Here is a 19,597-nt window from a genome sequence, read left to right as displayed (position 1 = left end):
CTCGGAGGCAATGAAAAAAAAAGGGGGACCTAAATTACCGTTGCTCATTAAGTGCAGTTAGAGAAAGTTGCAGTGTTTTTTCCGTCTCCCTGCGTTTGATCTTGGCGAACGTACAAAGGGAGGGAATTAATTAACAACTCTCCATGGGAGGGATAGGCAGGGATGTAGAATTGGCTCTGAGGGAGGGAGGGAGTTGTGTGCGAATGTGTGTGTGTCAGTGTCTGTTTGCATGAGTTCATTTTTGTTTATATCTGTGTGTGTGTGTGTGTGTGTGAGAGTTCATCTGTCAGTCATCGTGTGTGTGGGTATGAGTTCGTAGATTTGCATTTGTGTGGATAAGTGCAGAATGTTTTTCTAAGTTTAGAGATATACTGTACGCCAGCGAAGGTAAACACGGGCTGAGAAGTAAGTACAGAACAATGTCAACTCCTGTTTCCACTTGTACTAAAGTATGACAGGGACGTTTTCTTTTTCAACACTGATTCCTCACATTCCCAATCATCACAAAAAAGCAAGTAGCATCTGGTAGTTTCAGGGAAGCTATTTACGTGAACCGAGCTACCTTCATGCTGATTCATTTCAGTGACATCTTGAATCTGCATCCTGCCTCGTCATGGTTTGTAAGTGGTTCAGTTATTTCCTGTTTTATTTCGAAGTTATGCGTCATGTCTCACTTTTGACTTCCTCTCTTTGTCCGTTATCCCGCCCTGTCTTCTCCTCATGTTTAACCTGCGTTTGCTGCCTGTGTCCTCGTGTTTTCCTGGTTTGTACTTTGTTTTTGCTTTTGTTCTTGGATTTCTGGAGTTTTGTTATCTGCCTTTTGTTTTTTTTGGGTTTTATGGATTTGGATTTTCAGTTTTTTGGTGATAAAAGCTTGCTTTCCCTTCAGTTACTTGCTTGTGTGTCTTGTGTTTGGGTCTCCTTTGTTAAACCGTGACATTGTGAGGACCAACTTTGTCTCTGGATAGTGATAGACTTTGACAGAGCCGGAGAGGATATCCTGATTCGGAGCTGAGTGAGAACCAAAGGTACCAGATAGCCACGCTCTGAATAATACCCTGCTTTGTCATCAATTTTCCTCTCAGTGGGACCATAATTTACTAAATGAACATCATGCTGTGTTGAAGGAGACCTAAAACTAACAATTGAGACCACAAAGTCCTGTAAAAACTGTTTTCTGTGGTAATAAATCAAGTGAGAAGTAGGGTCATTTTCTCATAAGCTTATATAGAATCAAACTAATTTTTAAAACTAGTACTCTCATTGAAAGAACTTCTATATTGGCTTCACTTTTGACTGTATTTATACTGTTTAAATATTAATTTAAATTTTTTTTCTGTTATTTCCATTTTGTAAACTGGCAACATTTTTGGGTTCAAGTTCAGAAAAGCTCACAGAAAAAGCTAATACACGGTTTGTTTCCAAGTGACACCTGTTGGATCACAATGAAAACCACTCAAACTGATATAATCAGATGTTAGAAACTGATATTATGTCTCTTTTCAACACTCTCCTTATCAACAGCTAAACCACTTCCAACACCGAGCAGTGTGAGGGGTTTCTTTCGATGAAAATCTCCACAGGGTAAAGAGTTTCCATCTCGGTCTATCTAAGATCAAAAGAATAACTTAGGAGCTCTGCTCGGGTCGGATTTTCTCCTTTAAAAATCCTAACAGGGCTTTCAATGACAAGGGTTGGGGATTTGATTTGCATATGGAGACAGCTTCCAGACAGGGTGCTGCGCTAATGTTGCTGTTGAACAAGACTTAATGTCATGTTGCTGTCTAACACGTAGACAGGGATGCTGCTATGTCAATTACACACACCCCCGCACGCACAGACACACATGTGCGCACACAACACACACAGCAGCCTGGTGTGATGTAGAGCTCTGCCTTGTGTCACGGCCCTGTCTGTTTATGAAGGAGCTGCTCAGTCAACCATAAACTGGATGGCTTCAACAGATACAGAGGAAACCTTGGTGGATGGCAAGGTCGAGGGTGTGTGTGTGTGTGTGTAAGTGTGGGAAGCAAACCCACACACCTTGAGTGTTTAATACACGGTCAGTCCCACCTTGAGTGGTTTGTGTAAGTGTGTGTGTGAGTGTGTGTGTGGAGCCTCCGGGGAGCTGGAGAGCCAAGGCAGCACTTCTGTCAAAGCCATCATCTGACTTATCTGACTGCTCTGGGCGGTGCGTGTGCGCCTCATGGGTGTGTAAGTACAGTAAGTATGTGTGTGTGAGGAATGTGTGTGTGTGTGTGATGGATAAAACAGCCTTGGTTATCCTCCCGCTGTCTTATTAAAGACGGACAGATGTGGAAAAAGGCAAGAACCACTGGGGGAGATGGGAGAGAGGTCAGTGAGGAGAGGAAGAGGTGAGAGTGATGGAGTGAAAGGGACAAAACTTAAAATATGGACATTTTATACTGAAGTATAAGTTGAAGGAAGCGGGGTAACAAGAAGAGGTGAGATGGTGAGGATTGAGACAGCAGAGGTAGATAAAATACAGGAAAAAGGAATTAACGTGGGAAAAAGAAGAAACCGAAAAAAAAAAGAGTTGTGGATTAAAAACGAGGCTGAAAGTGAGAAAAAGAAGAAAAAGAAGAAGAAACAACAAAGTACCAAACTAGGTTAGGGAAAAAGTGAAACTGTTAAAACTCCAATTAAGTCGTCGTGCACACTTTTAGCAGATCAGAGTGAAATCCTTGCATCATAGCTGTTGTCAGTGGTCCCTCCCAGCGCTAGGATCTGTAATATTCCACCACAGGACAACCACTTTGCTCTTAATTAGCTACAGAAGTCTGTGCTGAGGAAGGTCAAACATGACGCAGCGTTTACGAAAACGAGAAATGTCTTGAAATGAGGAAATATCCAGAAAGATGAGGATTAGATGTGGCCGTAATGGGCACACAAAGTTTGTAGGAAGTTTAAGTAGAGGAGAAGACCTGTGAAGAAATGTTCTTTTCGGTTCTCACAATGTGGATTTTTAACTTTGTACTACTGTTGGTAGGTTAGAGAGAGAGAGATGGGAAGTATCTGAGTAAAGTTCAGTAAAAAATGGGTAAGTTTTCCTATTTAAAGTCAGTCAAAGATGTGTTTTTCTTCTTGGTTCACTGTGGAGAATCGCACTAGAAGTTTTCACATTCATCTGCTGAAACTGTAAACTTTCTCTGTGCTCATTGAAAATCTCAATGACTTTGACATTAACAGTTTTTGAAGCCAATCCTGCACCAATATTTAGCAAATACAAGGTTAAGGAGAATATAGTTTTGGTTAAAATAAGTGCATACATACAATTAATGTACATCAGTTTTGTACAGCGGAGGGGGGCTTTTAACTCAAACCTTGATTTTGCTTATAAATTGTATATCGATTATTATAATGGTACAGTAGGGTAGAGCTACCTGTGGGATGGGATTTTGTGAAAACATGTCAAACTGTATTTCAGACTGTATTTTGTATAAACCAAAGAACTAATACAGATACTTTGAACAAACAAAAAAAACATGATTTTTTTTCTCTTTCCCACCATTCTGAAGTATCCCATGATTGTCAGGAAACAGGAAAAGCTACCATGTGTTGAACCAATCACATTGCGATCGTTTGCATACTAAGTAGGTAGACTTAACGTGTTGTGGCCCTTGAACCTGCCACAATAATCACAGCCATAAGCAATAAGAAGGCCTCTGATCAAATGTACTTTATGCTCCACGTCATTATCATGTGTTGTGAATTACAAACAAACCAGTACTCACTGTCTGATCCAAGCGCCAGGTCCTGCCTCGTTCCATGCGTGCCGTGTCCGGTTGAACTGCTGCTGGCCGTGTGCAGCGACCAGCTCACACCTGACTGAGGATCAGCCGACCAGCCGCACAAGCTCTGCTCGAAGTCACACACGGCCGACAGGGACGGCGTGGTGGCTGCGGGTCGAGAAAGAGACACAGACCGTGAATGAAGCGTCTGTTTTAACCGTAGATAATACTGATCATCAAGTCGCCTTTCTGAGTGCTTTTTAGACACCATATCAGATTTAACTGTTTTTTCTCTTTTCCTTATCTTCCTTTTATGAGACTTAATGCCGTGATTGTCTGTCACTCTTTATTCTCATGCTTTGAGAAAGATTCCCACTGTGTTTAGATGTTTTGGCAATAGTGCTCATGTATTATGACATCTCAATAAATCAGGCTGAATACAAATATTAGAGTAAAAGAGATGGAGAATGAGCTCGACAGAAGAATCAGTGCTAGAGGATAAAAGACGGCAGTAAAGGGGGGTGTAGCTATGAATCAATAGGAAAGAGGAAAAAGAGCACGAAAATAAGAAAGCATGGAAAATAAACAGAAAAAAATAAAAGAGTAAGTAGAGCATTATAAAATGAACTCAGTGTTCCTGATGCTGGATTTACGAAATGGATCAGAGCTTCTTAAACCACATCACTGTACATCTACCCCAGTAAAGCTCCTTCCATGACAGTCGTTGACCTAAAGCTGTGAAATCATATTCCCAATAAGTGTGTGTGTGTGTGTGGGATCCTCTGGCTGTGCGAGTCTATATTCACTCAAACAGCGCTTCCTGTGGGACTCCTTGAATCTAACAGACTTCAAAAGCCCAGAGGCCCTGTGGTGCGCGATGACATCATGAGTTTGACCTTAAGAGCGTCGAGTGTGTGCGCAAGTGTGTGCCGACGAGAGACAGAGAGAAAATGAATGCTGTCTGTGTGTGTGAGAGTGCTTTAACTATGTTTTATGTGTAGGTGTGTGTGTGTGTGTGTGTGTGTTTTTACCGGGTCTCATTGCAGCAGTGGTCTGTTCCTCTCTGGGCAGGGTGGGGGTCGCAGTGTCAGGTACAGTGGTGGTTTCTGCCAACAGGAAGAAAAAGACAAAGGTTAGAATAGATGGAACGAAATGACGTGGCAGTAAGTGTACCACACGTTCACGAATGGCCTTCTGCATGCATCACAGCCGTTTTCATCAGGATGCGGGTCAATTATTCCAGCTCTTAGCTCTCATACCGAGCAGACTTTTCAACAGCACGGACCCCGTGAACGCAGCATTTTCTTTTACTGGGTATTTTACAAAGGAAAGGAGTTAGCCACCTACCGCTAAACAATCATCCCAACACCTTATATCAGATTTTATATATTTAATGCAAGCATTGGAGTTAATCTGCTTCAATCGCGTTCGACTTCCAACACACTCAAACTGCCTCATAAGCTGAGACGATACTGAATAACCAAATCTAAGCTCTTCTTTTTAAATATTCACACTTGATTCTCCCACACACTGGAAAACAGTAATATTTTAACAGCCCAGCAGTGAAGCTTGAGCAAAGAAAGATTTAGATATTATACGCTAACTGATGATGTTTGTACACACGTCGCTGCCGCTGTGTGTTCAGGCTGAAGTTTGTCACGATGCAGGCAGTGACAGAGCGAGCCGAGGCAGTGAGCTGGCACTTCGGCTGAAGACTGTGACACAACACACTCATTTTACCCACTGCAGGTTGGCACACACACACACACACACACATACGCCCACAACGCTATGATGATAGATGCCGCACTCAAACTGACCTTGGTGCACAGCAGCATGCGACCAGTGTATGATAGATCAAACGGAGGCGCGCGCACACACGCGTCAGCAGTCGGGTATGTCAGCGTAACCCCAAGACCTTCTGGTCTTAATAAGCAGTTTTCTACTGTTGGTTAGGATTCCTTAAACGGCCCTGAATGCTTTGCCGGCTCCTTCTCAGACACACATCTACACGTTGACGTAAGGGAACAGGGCTGACACGACTAACCTCTTGCCAAATTATTCTTAGAGATGACTTCTTTCTCTCTTATTCATTACACGGTCTGACTTTCTTTGTCACTCCTCACTTGTCTCTGTGAAGCCCCTCCATCTTTCCATCCTTCTCTCGTCATTTGTCACAATAAATCTGACCAGTTTCAGTTCTGCTTTGAAAAACCACTGTCAACACCACAAAAAGCTCTTTCTGCACACACACACACACACACACACACACACACACACACACACACACACACACACACACACACACACACACACACACACACACACACACACACACACACACACACACACACACACACACACACAAAGTCGATCTCTCTTTTTCCCTCTACGGCACAGACGTGAAACCCTATCTAGTGTTGTTTCTCTTTTACCACAACCGCAATTTTCTTCTCCATAACTCTTTCTCTCGCTCCCTTTCTGTCATCTCTCCCGGAGGCATATTTTGATTTCCACTCGTCCTTTCTGCCCGCAGATCTTTCTTTCTCTTTGTTCAGATCTCTTTCTGTCACTCTCCTCTCAACCCTCTCAGCGCTTCCCCCCTGTGCCGTAACTCTGTCTGGTGTTATTTTATGTCGGTCCCAACCACCACCAGCACAGTAAATCTGAGACCACTGTTGATTTACTGCTTGTTTGGTTGCTCGGGATGTTTCCATGACTCACTTGGTGATCTGTGCGTCTTGTTTAGCCTGAACTCTTGACCTTTGCTCGCTAACAGCCTTGGATTTGCTGCAGAAACCAGTTTGATTCATTCGTCTAATGTGTGTTGTGTGTGCATAACTTTATTGAGTTGTTGACACAGTCTGCTCACAGTGAAAATATGCAGGATTATTATGTAAGCCCGAACAGAGTGGCCTAATACACACACACACACATACACGCGTGCAGACACACACACAGAATTAGATATTAACATTGGATAAGTAGCTCCCAGCTGCTGACATTAAGCTGTTTTAATTTGGTGCCCTTTACCACTGTAATTAGCCCCCCATATGGAGGGAAGAGAGGGAGGAATGGAGATGAGAGAGGGGGAGAGAGAGGCATAGAGATAGATGGAGAGAGAGAGAGAGATAGACATGGAGAAGGGAACATAACCCTTTCCACCTCTCACCACCATTTTCCTAATTAGTGACCACACACAGCTCCTGTCAGCCTCCCATTTTGAACTCCATCTCCATCTCCACTCCACTCGTCTAATCCAATTCTGCTCCTGCTGTCTGTCATCTCCCCTCCTCTTGTTTCTCCCCCCCTTCATCATCCTCCCTCCCTCCTTTCATTTCCATCCATCACGGCCCACTCTGCAGCTACTGTAAAGGTCAGTAAAATCATTTAAATGAATTACTTCATAATTAAATCCGGTCAAACTTGTAATTTTTCAACTTGCTTTTGCAGGATGTTTTTTTTTTGTTATGTCGTATCTGCTGACTGACGGACGCGTGCGGCGTGTTTAGTCGCTTTTGTGGGAAAAGTGAGGATGACGAAGCTGTCAGCGATGTTTTAAACATGAGGACTCAAACAGGGATGCAGAAGAAACACAAATCTTTACATCTGTATTCTGCAGGTGGGTCATCGCAAACACCACCGACTTACATACTGAAACCTGCCATGACTCTACGCCGTTTTCTACCTCAAACTGAGAAATTGTAAAGGTGTTAGGTTCTGCTAACCACACACACATATTCACAGACACACACACACACTCACACACACACTGTCATAGGCCCCAGGGCTCATTGTAAAGCTGCTGACTGAGCAGCGAGAGAAACAGAGAGACGAAAACTGTTCAATTATGGAAAGAGCTCTGGGTATAAATCTACCTCTGTCAGCCTAAATAATGACTACTGACACAGTGTGTGAGTGTGTGTGTGTGTGTGTGCTTGAGGGAGAGAGAATGTCATCCCCACTCAAATTATGGGTGACATCGTGAATGTGTGTGTGTGTTGAAGGGGTTTCCTTTACTTAATGACTATGTGATTGACTGACTTATTGACTGATGCGTGGAGCTGAAAGAATGTCTTCTTTCTTATGTGAATCTCCTTTGATAGTAACCACTATTAGCTACAGCGTGACACCACTGGCTGACCCTTCTGTTGAAGGTATCTGTACAGTGTAAGTTGAATTTCCTTTTAAAAAGACATTTATCTATTCACCGCACTTTGTGCACCGCAACAGTAACACAAAATTGATAGAAATGTACAATTTACATTAAAGTTTATGCTTAGAAATTGAGGTGTAGTTAGATATACTTGCTGGAAAGATCGCTGCTTCACACAATCTTAGTTTAAAAAAAAAAAATACTACATGTTTATATGCAATGCTACATTTGGAAAAACTAGAAATGAGTTCTTGAAAGTCAAAGGAAACTTGGAAACTAGTGAGTGAAACTTTAGTTGTGGCTCTACCAAGAATGGGGCTGTTAAATGCTAGAGTGCGACGTCAAATGAGAAGCGATGGTGGAAAACATGAGTGTGTTTTTAGAGGACAATCATTGCCAGTGATCTGAATGGCAAATCAGACAAACTGTACTTAAAAACCCAAAAGTGCAGGTTTGATTTGTACGTAGCTTAAAGTGCTGGACTAATTATGACTCCCTCGTCTGTAGATGAGTGGGTGGGAAAATGAGTTCTTTACAGCAGGAAACTCTTTGGAGACTAAATGCCTAATTAGCCCATTGTACAGCAAGCTACCGACAATATCTGGTTTTTATGGTAAGTGCTGCACTGGACCACAAGTTTTAATGTCTGCTAGACGGGGGAAGGAGCGTTTTCTGCAACCCAGTTAAATGTATTGCCGGTATAAGACAGAGCACATGATTGTAGTTTAAAAGCCACCAATAATAGAGCTTAAGAAAGCAGAGCTGTGCACAACACAGTTGAGACACTAAAAGCAAAGAAGCTCTTTATGTCAGGAAACTACAGACAGTGAATTGCTCATTAGCAGATTGTGCAACAAAGCACCATAAGGTACGGGACTGTAATTGTAGCCTTAAGTGTGAAGCTAAGTACGACAACAACTTAGATGATAAAAAGAAGCTGCTGGCAATGAATGGCTAACTACATCAGCCAACAGTAGTCCGCTACAAAGGAAATGAGTTTAAGTGTGGCAAAAACCATTGAGCTAAGTATGCCATTAACTGCTCAGGAGAAAAGAAAGACGGCTCTCTCGATCACCGAGCAGTATGATGCCAGGATATGTTTTAAACAATTTCAAGCCCCAATCAGAACCTTTTGGTTATATTAAAATACAGGAAGACTGACAGACTGTATGTTAATTCTGGGTCATGCAGATTTGCAGCCCTTATTTAAGTGTTTCCAGGTAACAAGCCAAAGCATTTATCATATAGTTTGTACAGTAATACCTTGAAACAAAAGGTAATGTTTCCACCATAAGGAAGGATACATTTTGGCATCATGATATGGTGATTAACAATTTTGACTCTTCGTGTGATTTCAAACGTCTGACAGTTAGCAGCTGATTATATTGCAAAAACCTCAACCTCTATTACCTCATCATTATCAGGTTATAGCCACATTGTCATCATATTACCATTTTAATCCAAATATGGTAATGACATAAAAAACATTTTGTAAACAGGTTACCTTTTTGTTACCACTATACTATACCATACTATACTATGCTATACTATACCATGCTTTACCATACTATACTATAATATACTACACTATACTATACTACATTATACTATACTACACTATGCTATACTACATTATACTATACTACACTATGCTATACTATACCATACTTTACCATACCATGCTCTTTGATACTATATCATACCATACCATATTATACTTTACTATAATTACTAAATTTCTTTGCCATGTTGCTGTCTTTAAATATTATCTCACTGTTACTCTTATTACCCGGTCATATACCCATTGTTAATACTAAGCTACTACCTTGTTATCACCTTGGTAATTACATGGTTTTACATAATTATTACCCATTTATTTTCAAACTAATACTCCATTATCACCATGTTATTACCGAGCTGTAAAAGAAAGTGCTACCATATCCAGATAAAGATGTGGACAAAATGAGACAGGAAAATCTGGGAAATTATGCAAAGAGGTGGTGAGCCAAACCTAAATATTTATATTGGAAAAACACAATCTTTTTTTGAACACAGACACATATAAACAATGAACCAGTCCTAAGTGTTGCCATGTGTGATATCTCAAAGAGGAAGAGAAGGAAGTGATAAATATTATTGTCCTTCTGAAGTGAACAGAGCATGAGTGTATATGGTTTAAAATAACAGTCGGACTTTCAGGCTCTTGACACTTGAACATCTTTGTAGACGTCCCAATGCCAACACCGCCTAATGTGTTTGTTGGAACCTACAATCAAGTCAGGCGCATTTGAACCCGTCTGCAGTGGTGGGCAAGAGATTTCTTCAAGTGCACCAGTGTTTTGCCCCTACAACCAAAATGGAAACATGCTGTTGGTGTCCTGTAAGAGCTCCAAAAAGGTTATTCCTTCAGGAAGTATGTTTTTGAAACAGTGTCAGTTTCCATTTTCGTGTGTTCGGAAATTGTGCAATACCTGATCTTTGGTTTGGCTTATATGGAGCCAGGAAACATTTACTACTCTCTGGAGATAATATTAGCTTTCAAAAACTATAAAGTAAAGGAAGCACCAGCAACAGGTTTGGGAGGGAAACAATAAAAGTAGAGAGATGGGTATTTAGAAACAATGTGAGAAGAGCGAGAGAAAGAAGAAGAGTGGGACACAGATCCATGAGGGTAATGAGGTCAGGGGGGAAAAAGGGAAGGTGAAGACGTGGGAGAGATGGAGTGTGTGTGGTGGTGGTGGTGGTGGTGGGGCTGTTACAGGAGCCTTGGCAGGAGACGAGAGTGATTAAATTCTTCTGATGGGGAGGGAGTCAAAGGGGCGGAGACGCAGCGTACTGCAGAAGGCACAAACATTTGTACACTCCACCTCCCTCCCTCACATTAGTTTCCATTCCTTCTCATGCTTTCTATACCTGTTGGTATAAAAGAGCAGGGTCAGGTCTGCAACTTTATGAACTGAAATAATCAAGATTGAAACAATAATTTAGAATAATGATTCTTTTAACATGTCCACCCCTGTCTAAAATGATTTGCTTGGAAATACTAAGTCTCCAGTTCCCAGCATACTTCTGTGCAAAGTGATAAATGTCGTCATTGCTTTTTATTTTGCAATCTGGTTGTTATCATTACTGGTAAATGTAGTACTAGAGCTGTAGTAGCTCTGAAGTGAGAGGAGTAGTGAGACAAGACAGGAGGAGGAGGAGGCGGAGCAGAGGAGCGACATGAGTGGGTGTAAGCAAGGACACATCCCACCAATCACATGGAAGTCTCTGGACCCGAGCCATGGCTCACATGCGAAAGCTATCAGCAATGTTTGGACCTGGAAAATACACATTCGCACACTTGGCTTAACCTGGACGATTCGCTGGAAACCTGGAACAGCAGAACACCTCCAGAATGTTCTAGAAGGAGAACTCTAAACAAGGCTCTCCTCTGGGTGACTCTAACTTTCGATGTGTGTGGATCAACAACAAGATTTGAAAGACAGACAGTATGCTAGTCAAACAACAAATGACTTAACATTCATAAAAATCATCTCTTTTCCAGGACTGACCACTGACTCCTTGAGAGTAGTTGTTGAGTTATTTCCCCAGGCCTAGCACTTTATAGGTACCATCACCAAAGGTGTACTATGTAACTTTTTCGAGTAACAGTTTTGGATATATAGTCCTATATTTTTGAACTGTAGATGGGCAATGTGCTCGTTTTGTTCTCACCCACCATAACTCAAAATAAAGCCTGTCGTGCTCTAATGTGTATAAACACAAATGTAAATATATGGCTTTAAAGCACATCTAAAACTTATGTTTGTTCTTGCCAACTGCTATTCCTTGTGTCGAGAGCTCTGTCTGTTAATAGACCTGTAAAAAAGTTACATAGTGCCCCTTTAAGAAACTGTAAATTTATAGTTAATTAACCTTTACTTAATAGTTAGTTCACCATTAAGAACAATGAAGTACGTCATAAACCATTTATTTATTAAGCATTTTTTTATTGTTAAGTTGGACCTGATGATTATAATACATTGCAAAAAGTTAATAAATACTGAATAGTTCATCTATAAAGAAGAAGTAACTATATTAGGACGCGAGGGAAGGTAGCTACACCCTAAAACATACCCTGTTTTATTGTTTATTTGACTATAATGGGACCACAATTTACTAAATGTACACCATGCTGTAGTGAAGCAACTTGAAATTAGCGATTAAGATCATAAACTCATTGGGAAACTGTTTAATGAGATGATAAATCAAGTGAGAAGATTTTCTCATAATCTTACATACAGTCAGACTTCTTCTTTGAAACCAGAGGAGTCGCCTCCCTGCTGGCCACTTAAGGCACAGCTCCATCTGCTTTCTATACAGTCGATTCAGAGATTCAGTCTGATACGCTGCCAGTCCCAGAGCCAACCCGTTTGCTATAACTGGCCCGACTTCACACTGAACGGAAACAGATACAAGCCATCAGCCATTACTGATGATGTAGTCTCCCAAATGCAGCGCATCCCCCATTGAGCTAATCATTGTGGTTTTGTTGGAACACAGAGGCAAGGAGCATCATTTCTGGCCAGCAGTGTTTAAGGTTTCGTGACAAGTGAAGATCCACGATCCAAAGAGCAGCAACAGCAGCAGATGAATGAAGACAAAGATGGTATTAGCCACTCTGAGACTCTGGACAAAAAGCCGCTTTCTCTCTCTCCGTCTGTGTTTTCCTCTCTGTTATTTTCCCCAATGTACCCCACCCAAAACACTGCCGTTTTCAATGGAGACGAGAACCTAAGCATGTATTTACACAACTAAGAACAAACCTTTGTCTTCATGCCAAACAGGTGGTGTGTGTGTATGCGTGTGAGTGTGTGTACATATGTGCCTGCCTGCCTGCCTGCCTGCCAACAACTAGGTGTGGAGTGAAAGAGATGAGAGCATAGCAGATGTTCTGATAGCTCAGTCATTTAAAACATGAACAAAACTGGCAGCCCGGCAGCTCTCACTTCACATCCAATAGTCGGGGGTTACACGACCTAAATTACATGTTGCCTCCACAGCTAGCGCGAATGATCAGAATGAGTCCTGCAATAATATTCTGGCTTTTGTTTCTGTTTTCGCACCGCGGGTTTCGGCGCAATAATGAGATGCTAAACTACAATATTGTGCGCCCCCCCTCCCCACCTCCCTCTCCTAAGAACCCCGAATCTGTAATTTCAGATTTCTTCATTGTAATTGGGTGCTCAGATTGTCTCCGCCATGTGAGGAAATTGTTTTACAGCCCTGAAGCCAGGTCAATGCGCTTGAAAAAAAAATATGAAAACAATACAGGGGCAGTAATGGAAAAGCAATTTCTTTGCGAGTTTGTTAAAGCTGGTGTTTAGAGGATATGAGGTTTGTGATTGACATTGTGTGTGACTCTACTTTGGAACAATGAATAAACTAAAGCAAAACAACATGCTGCTAACACATAGATGCCGTAATACTTTTGGCAAGTGCGAATGAGAGGATGCTTATCTTCTTATTTTCAGTGAATGATGTATGACTGTAATTTGTAATACAAAATATGGATGTTAATGATAATATATATAAAAATTTCATGATGTCGAACACTTTTAAACAGGTCCAGGTTTGTTATTTATGTCAACAGAGAACAGAGGCTTCAACTACTGAATAATACAAAGGCCATCCTGATTGCTGCATCCACTGCGAGCTGGCCTGTTTGTGAGTGTGTCAGTGATCATGTGATTGCCTTACACCGCTGATGCCTCCTTTTACTTATTCATCAATGCATTAATTCACTCCTTCACTTCCTGAACAGAGCCGAGACAGAAGGGGTTGTGGCTCGACTGCACAGTGAAGCTATGTGAGAGAAGGGAACTCCCGCGATTCAAATTTCTTGAACGCAAAGTCATTTATTTTATTCAGTATTTTTTGGCCTTTCATGGCTTTATTCGATAGGACAGCTTGAAGTCGGCAGGTGGCCAATTCTTACATATAGCACCTTTAACTCACCGAAGCGCTGAAGCAATAGGTTTTTACATATTTTAAGGACATGAATCATTTGAAGATACTCCAAAATGACATCGCAATAAGCAAAAATACCAATGTAGGCACTGGCGGACCATTTCTGTTGCAGAGTTCAGCATCCATTGTTGATGAACATCTATTTACATGACAAGCAGAAGTGTTCAGGTAATGTTTGAAAGTTTTATTTAAGTTGCATTAGTCACGTTTGCCAACTTCCTTCGTCACTCCATGATGTTTTAACCATATTTTCGTGGACATTATGGCCACAAGCAAACCATTGGCAAACCAGGGCAAATATATTCAACTGGCGGCCCTTTAATAACCTTATTTTAGGTTTTTGATCATTTTATTAGTCAACTAATTAGCCAATTTATTAGTTATGTTGGTTGCTAAGCACAAAATACTCATTATTTAATTAAAAGGTTTTAACCCAGGCTGTTTAAGAAGAGGGAATTTACAATAATCAAACTGACAACCTACTTCTAAGATCAACTTAGGGGCTGTAAGACGGACAGTCCGACCCTTGGCCTAATTGAGGAAAATAACAAAGGTGGAGTTGTTTTTAGATATTTTAACGTGGAAATGACTCATCTTTAAAGGGAGGAAGCGTGTCCCTTTTAATGTGGGGTAACTTCCTGTATATCACAGTTGGTGAAAAGAAAAATCAGGACATGAACCATGAACGCTGCTTGTTTACAGAAATGAAAAGTAATAGAGGAAAAAATACAGTCTCAGAGGATTTAATCTGAAGGTGCTGTTTGGGCCTGTTCCTGGGTAACTTTATATCTCACTTCCTATCAGTAGCCCTGTGTGTGTGTATATGTGTGTGTGTATTGATAGGAGAGGTCCACTAGAGTTGAATGTGTGTGCGTTTCTGTGTTATGTGTAAACAGCTGTGTGCAGTGGACTAAAGCTGATGCACTCTGTTGAATATTTTATCTCCCGTTACAACTCGGCACTTGCAACACTCACAAGCGAGAGGCGAGACAAAGTCTGCTTTGTCTTCAGTCAGATGTGCCTTTTCTGTTACTGTTTTCATTTATAGCGCCAACAAAAAAATGATTGTGACTGCATGACTGGTGAGATCATGTGTTTTTTCAGCGTTATTATCCCAACATCACTTAGCGTGGAGACAATTAAAAAACAGACAAAGTGAAATCAACTCGCCCTAAGCCTCTAAACATGTAGAATTATCAGGTTGTGTGTGTGTGTGTGGTATTTAGGATGGTAGCAGGAGCAGTCACTGTGGCATTCATGCAGAGTGGGAATGAACTGTTATCACGTCTAATGCACGGATTACATCCAGAGGGCAGACATCTGGCACGCAGACGCAGACAGCCAGACCAGCAGACGATCACTGAAAACGGTGCAATAGCCAAGAGGTTGATGATCTGCGCTGTGATCGCCGAGATGATGGCTGCAGATACGATGTGCATGATGTCATTAGGTGCAATAACGAGCAACGTGTATGGACGGGATAAAACACCACCGGGGCAATCACAATGGACATATTAGGACTTATTTCTCTCCATTTGAAAGAAATCAGTTGCTGCCATTCATGATGTACAGCTGGTAGATGATAGATAATCAGTCCAGTAAATGTTTTCTTTTTTAAGTCAAGGTTTCACGGTTAGTTTGTTGCACCTGAGGGCTTTTATACCAGCAGTGTCTGCTCTCTACCAGTCATCTGAAACTCAACATGAGATAAAGGGGGAAAAAATAGACATCTGGACACCTCTTTTGTCCTCTCTTTAAAGATGCTGTTAATCGGAGGAGTAGTTCAATTAGATCTAAATTTTAAAGCACAAAGTTTTACTAAGCAAACTTTAAAAGCTAACTGATCGCCAGACTAAATGTTGGCAGTGTATGTTTTTTGCAAGTCACGGATTTGTCCCAACACCTTGTTAAAAACACATGATATTCATGCCAAAAAACACGACTGGAAAAGCCCTTATCTCTTGTCAAAAACATCCACTTTTGTTGGCACAAACATGGTTGGAAAATGTTCTGATTTCTCGTTAAAATATCCAATTGTTTCAAATTTACAACTGTTGAAACACTGTTGTAAACACTGGTGACTGTCTTGTTAGCTTTAGACACAAAAACCACTGGGCTTGGGTTGGGAAAAGATCATATTTTGGCCACAAACACAGCTTGAAATGTCCCAACGCCTCGTTAAAAACACCCAATTTTGATGCCACAAACGACCTGACCTCTTGTCAAAAATATCTCGAAATGTCCCAGTACCTCGTTAAAAATATCCAGTGGTTTCATGCTTACAAATGTTGAAACACCACCATCCCCTTCTGCTCCTGACATGCATTTCAGCTCATATACATGTGATGTGATTGTGATATGACACATATTGTAAAAATTTCATTATGGTATGTATTTCATGTACAAATTTAAACACATCTGTGGTTTGCAGAAAGGTAAAACGCTAACATTTTATTGTGGCGACTTGGCAAAGTTCACTATGCAGATTTTCAGTCAAATCTGTCTCTGACTTAAAATGTTTCAAATCAGACATTTTTAACTGATGTTATATCTTTCTGTTCCACCTGAATTTGATGTTTATTACAGCCATGGTAACTGTGTTATCAGTAGAGGATGTCCCTTCTCACCCCATCATCACCAGCCTCTTGGCTAGTCCTGACACATCTAGGATATATTGTTCCCTTTGGGCTCTCTCTCTCTCTCTCTCTCTCTCTACCACACACACAGTTCAGAAACACAGTATTCTAGCGGCAGGCCATCAGTTGCAGCCAACAGCCCACTCCACGTCCACTGGGAACAGGTACGTGTCATTTCCTGTTCTTGTCTTCACCTCTCGCGTGTCACAACCTGACTGAAGCAGTAAGATCCGATGGCACATGAAGGAGGAAAGGACCAGAAGAGACTACATCTGGGCTGTGATTTCCTCGTAACATAGGACAGGCTACAGGAAAAATACCTCTACCTCAGTAGAACTGCTGCTGAATTTATGCAGCATGCCATTATTGCTCAGATTAAGTACAAACTGTGGGGAGATTTGTACAACGACTGCTTTATTATTGAAGTTATTGTGCAGCTGGGGATAATTTGCTTTCCACAGCTAACAAGCTCTGTACAACAGTAACATATTGTAATATATGGTACTTACATAACTCTATAAAGAAACATACCGACTAATGGTCTGCATTCATTACTCCGTACACTAAATCATCCCTCTGTTTACACCAATCGAGTAGAAAATATATCAAACGGAACATATTGAGAAAAAAAAGCTGATGTTTTTTTTTTAAAAGAATAGATCACAGATTGATGAAATTCAGCAGAGCGTGTACCGCACCTAATCCTTCACTACACACTCGCAACATGTTATTAACATAATAGGCTGCCAACACAATACAGTGCAACTACACAGCTGGCCACTATTAGTAAAAGTCCCATGACCTAGACATGTTAATCCCTGTCCAGACATGCTGCAATGCCTCCTATAGAGCAAGATGATTAACTTCAGCCACAATGCTGAATACACACACGCACGCACACATATATATACATGGATAGTAGAATATATATACTAAGAAACGGCGCACACATTCAAAAAAGCTCATAAAGCATGCACACAGAAATACACTCTAATTACAGATGCCAAAGAGATTGATGGTGTGATTTTTTACATTCAAGTCTCTAATGTTGTTTTTGTAATTATGTTTATGGATCATGTAATATACATATATGTACAGAAGTGACATAATAATTATGATGATGTATGTGTGATTGCTCTTGATCACACTTGGGTAATTTCTCTTCCCTGCTCTTTTTTCAGTGATGTGTCGGTTTTATGTGAGAAGAAGGGTGCTGCGACTGTGAATTAGGGGATGTTTAGATTAAAATGGTTAAACTTTTGTTCGTTGACACACTTTTTTAAAAAAACCTGTGCTCCAGGGAATAATCTTTTGAAAACTGCCCTTTTACCGTCCTTGTGTAAACTGGCAATACGCGATTCCCTGTGAAAACTGTGGGGACATGACTGCACTTTGCTAATGTGTATTACGTCTTAAGCTTAATAGTCATGGACAAAATAAACAATGGCGGACTATCGAGCTTCGTTTGTGCTGCTGACTCAACTCAGTTCATGAACGCTTCTCCACCAGAGTGTAGATTTGCTGCACCGTACTGCTCATCACCGCTCTGTAGAAGAAAGCGTTTGTACGCGGGCACATTGTTTTATTCTGTGGTGTTTAATTGCAAAGTTACACCCACCACCTATTGGCCTGGCTTTGAGGATTTGTGTGGATGAGGATCGTTTTCCCAACGTTTTTAGCAAAACTGTCATGGCTGCACACCACTGAGTCAGGTCCTGCTTGAGGTTTCTGCCTGTTAAAAGGCAGTTTTCTTCTCGCCACTGTTGCCAAGTGCTCGCTCAAGAGGAAAAAGTTGGGTCTGTGTAAATATATTAATTAAAGAATATGATCTAGACCTGCTCCAACTGGAAAGTGTCATGAGATAACTTTTGATGTGAATAGGCGCTATACAAATAAAGATTGATTGATGTAAACAAGGCCTCAGTGTGTTCATGTTTTTATCTGTGTAGGTTTGGATGTGAGCGCACAAACTCGATGTTGTGCTGCACGTGTTTCTTTTCTGGAAGTGTGTGCAGCCTTCTGTTATCTCCCATGTGCACGTGTGCGTGTTCTTACCAGGCAGGTCACAGCCGAGGACCTCCATCCTCATGCCGATCCCAGCGGGCGACCACCTCTCCGGAAAGACTCTGATGTACTGGGCCACGATCTCATCAAACCTCCGCACCTCTGGAGTATCGTAGTGGCCGTTTCCCTCGAAAATCTAGGAGCAGATGTTGACGGCGGTGTTATTGGTGTTTAGAGAGTTGTTAGGGAGTGCTTTCCTATTTTCATTTTAGGGAAAAATCAGGATGAAACATTTCCCCTCCAGTGTAGAGGACATCTTCCTGCCAATTATGACATTCCTATGTTCAATTTGTTCACTCCACAGGAAAATATGGCAAAGATCTTTGGCCGGCTCTACTGATGACAGCTGCGTTTGACAGTCAGATCCTGCTGTGTCTTCCCAGTGCTGATTCAAAGGAAACTGTGTTACAAATATCACTGCTTGTCCTAGAGTTTGTCTCAAAGCCAGAGCTGTCTGCGACGTGCCTCAGATACAAAATGATGAGTGATACGCTTTACTCCAGTGTTTGTTTGATATGTGTGACATCTGTCAGAGTGGGTGCACGGATACAAGACGGCGTACAAACGGAGGGAGACGTAAAACGCCGCCGAGGTGGTTGAATTCGTCTTTTCACTACTCCACCATTGAAAAACAATAGCAAAATACGGTGTGCCTGTCTCTCAAAAGTCTTATAACACTCCTAATCAGCATTGTTTCCAAGCACGGCATGACATGTGTCATAAAAATAACAACAGAATCTGTGTTTTCCTTTGATTTTTCAAGTAATTTTTTGAGGCAGCTTGCAGCAGCCTCTGGCAAAAACACAAGATTTATTACAAGCTGAAAACTGACTAGACTCCTCTCAAAATGTGGGGCTATGAAAGTTGTAATATTGGTTTCATTAATTGAATTGTATCTCCTGTCTTCCCCACTTTTTGGAGTTTAAAAAAAAAAAAAAATATGATGAATTTCCCAGGATGCTCATTTAAAAAGACAG

The 19,597-nt window shown here is 41.3% G+C and overlaps 1 protein-coding gene across 1 annotated transcript in view; it reads right to left on the bottom strand.

The window, feature by feature from the left end:
• Positions 1-19,597, bottom strand: part of LOC141002574 (neuropilin-2-like) — a 109,302-nt gene that overhangs the window by 24,075 nt on the left and 65,630 nt on the right. Inside the window, exons 11-13 of the mRNA XM_073473929.1 lie at positions 18,612-18,756; positions 4,784-4,858; positions 3,756-3,920 (exon numbers count right to left, since the gene is read on the bottom strand). Of these exons, the coding sequence (XP_073330030.1) occupies positions 3,756-3,920; positions 4,784-4,858; positions 18,612-18,756 (385 nt within the window). The remainder of the gene's footprint in view (positions 1-3,755; positions 3,921-4,783; positions 4,859-18,611; positions 18,757-19,597) is intronic.

Source organism: Pagrus major, chromosome 9 (genome assembly GCF_040436345.1).
Source record: "Pagrus major chromosome 9, Pma_NU_1.0".
NCBI classification, from domain to species: domain Eukaryota; kingdom Metazoa; phylum Chordata; class Actinopteri; order Spariformes; family Sparidae; genus Pagrus; species Pagrus major.
Note: the sequence above shows the minus strand (reverse complement) of the source record. Positions and strands in the feature narration are given on the sequence as shown.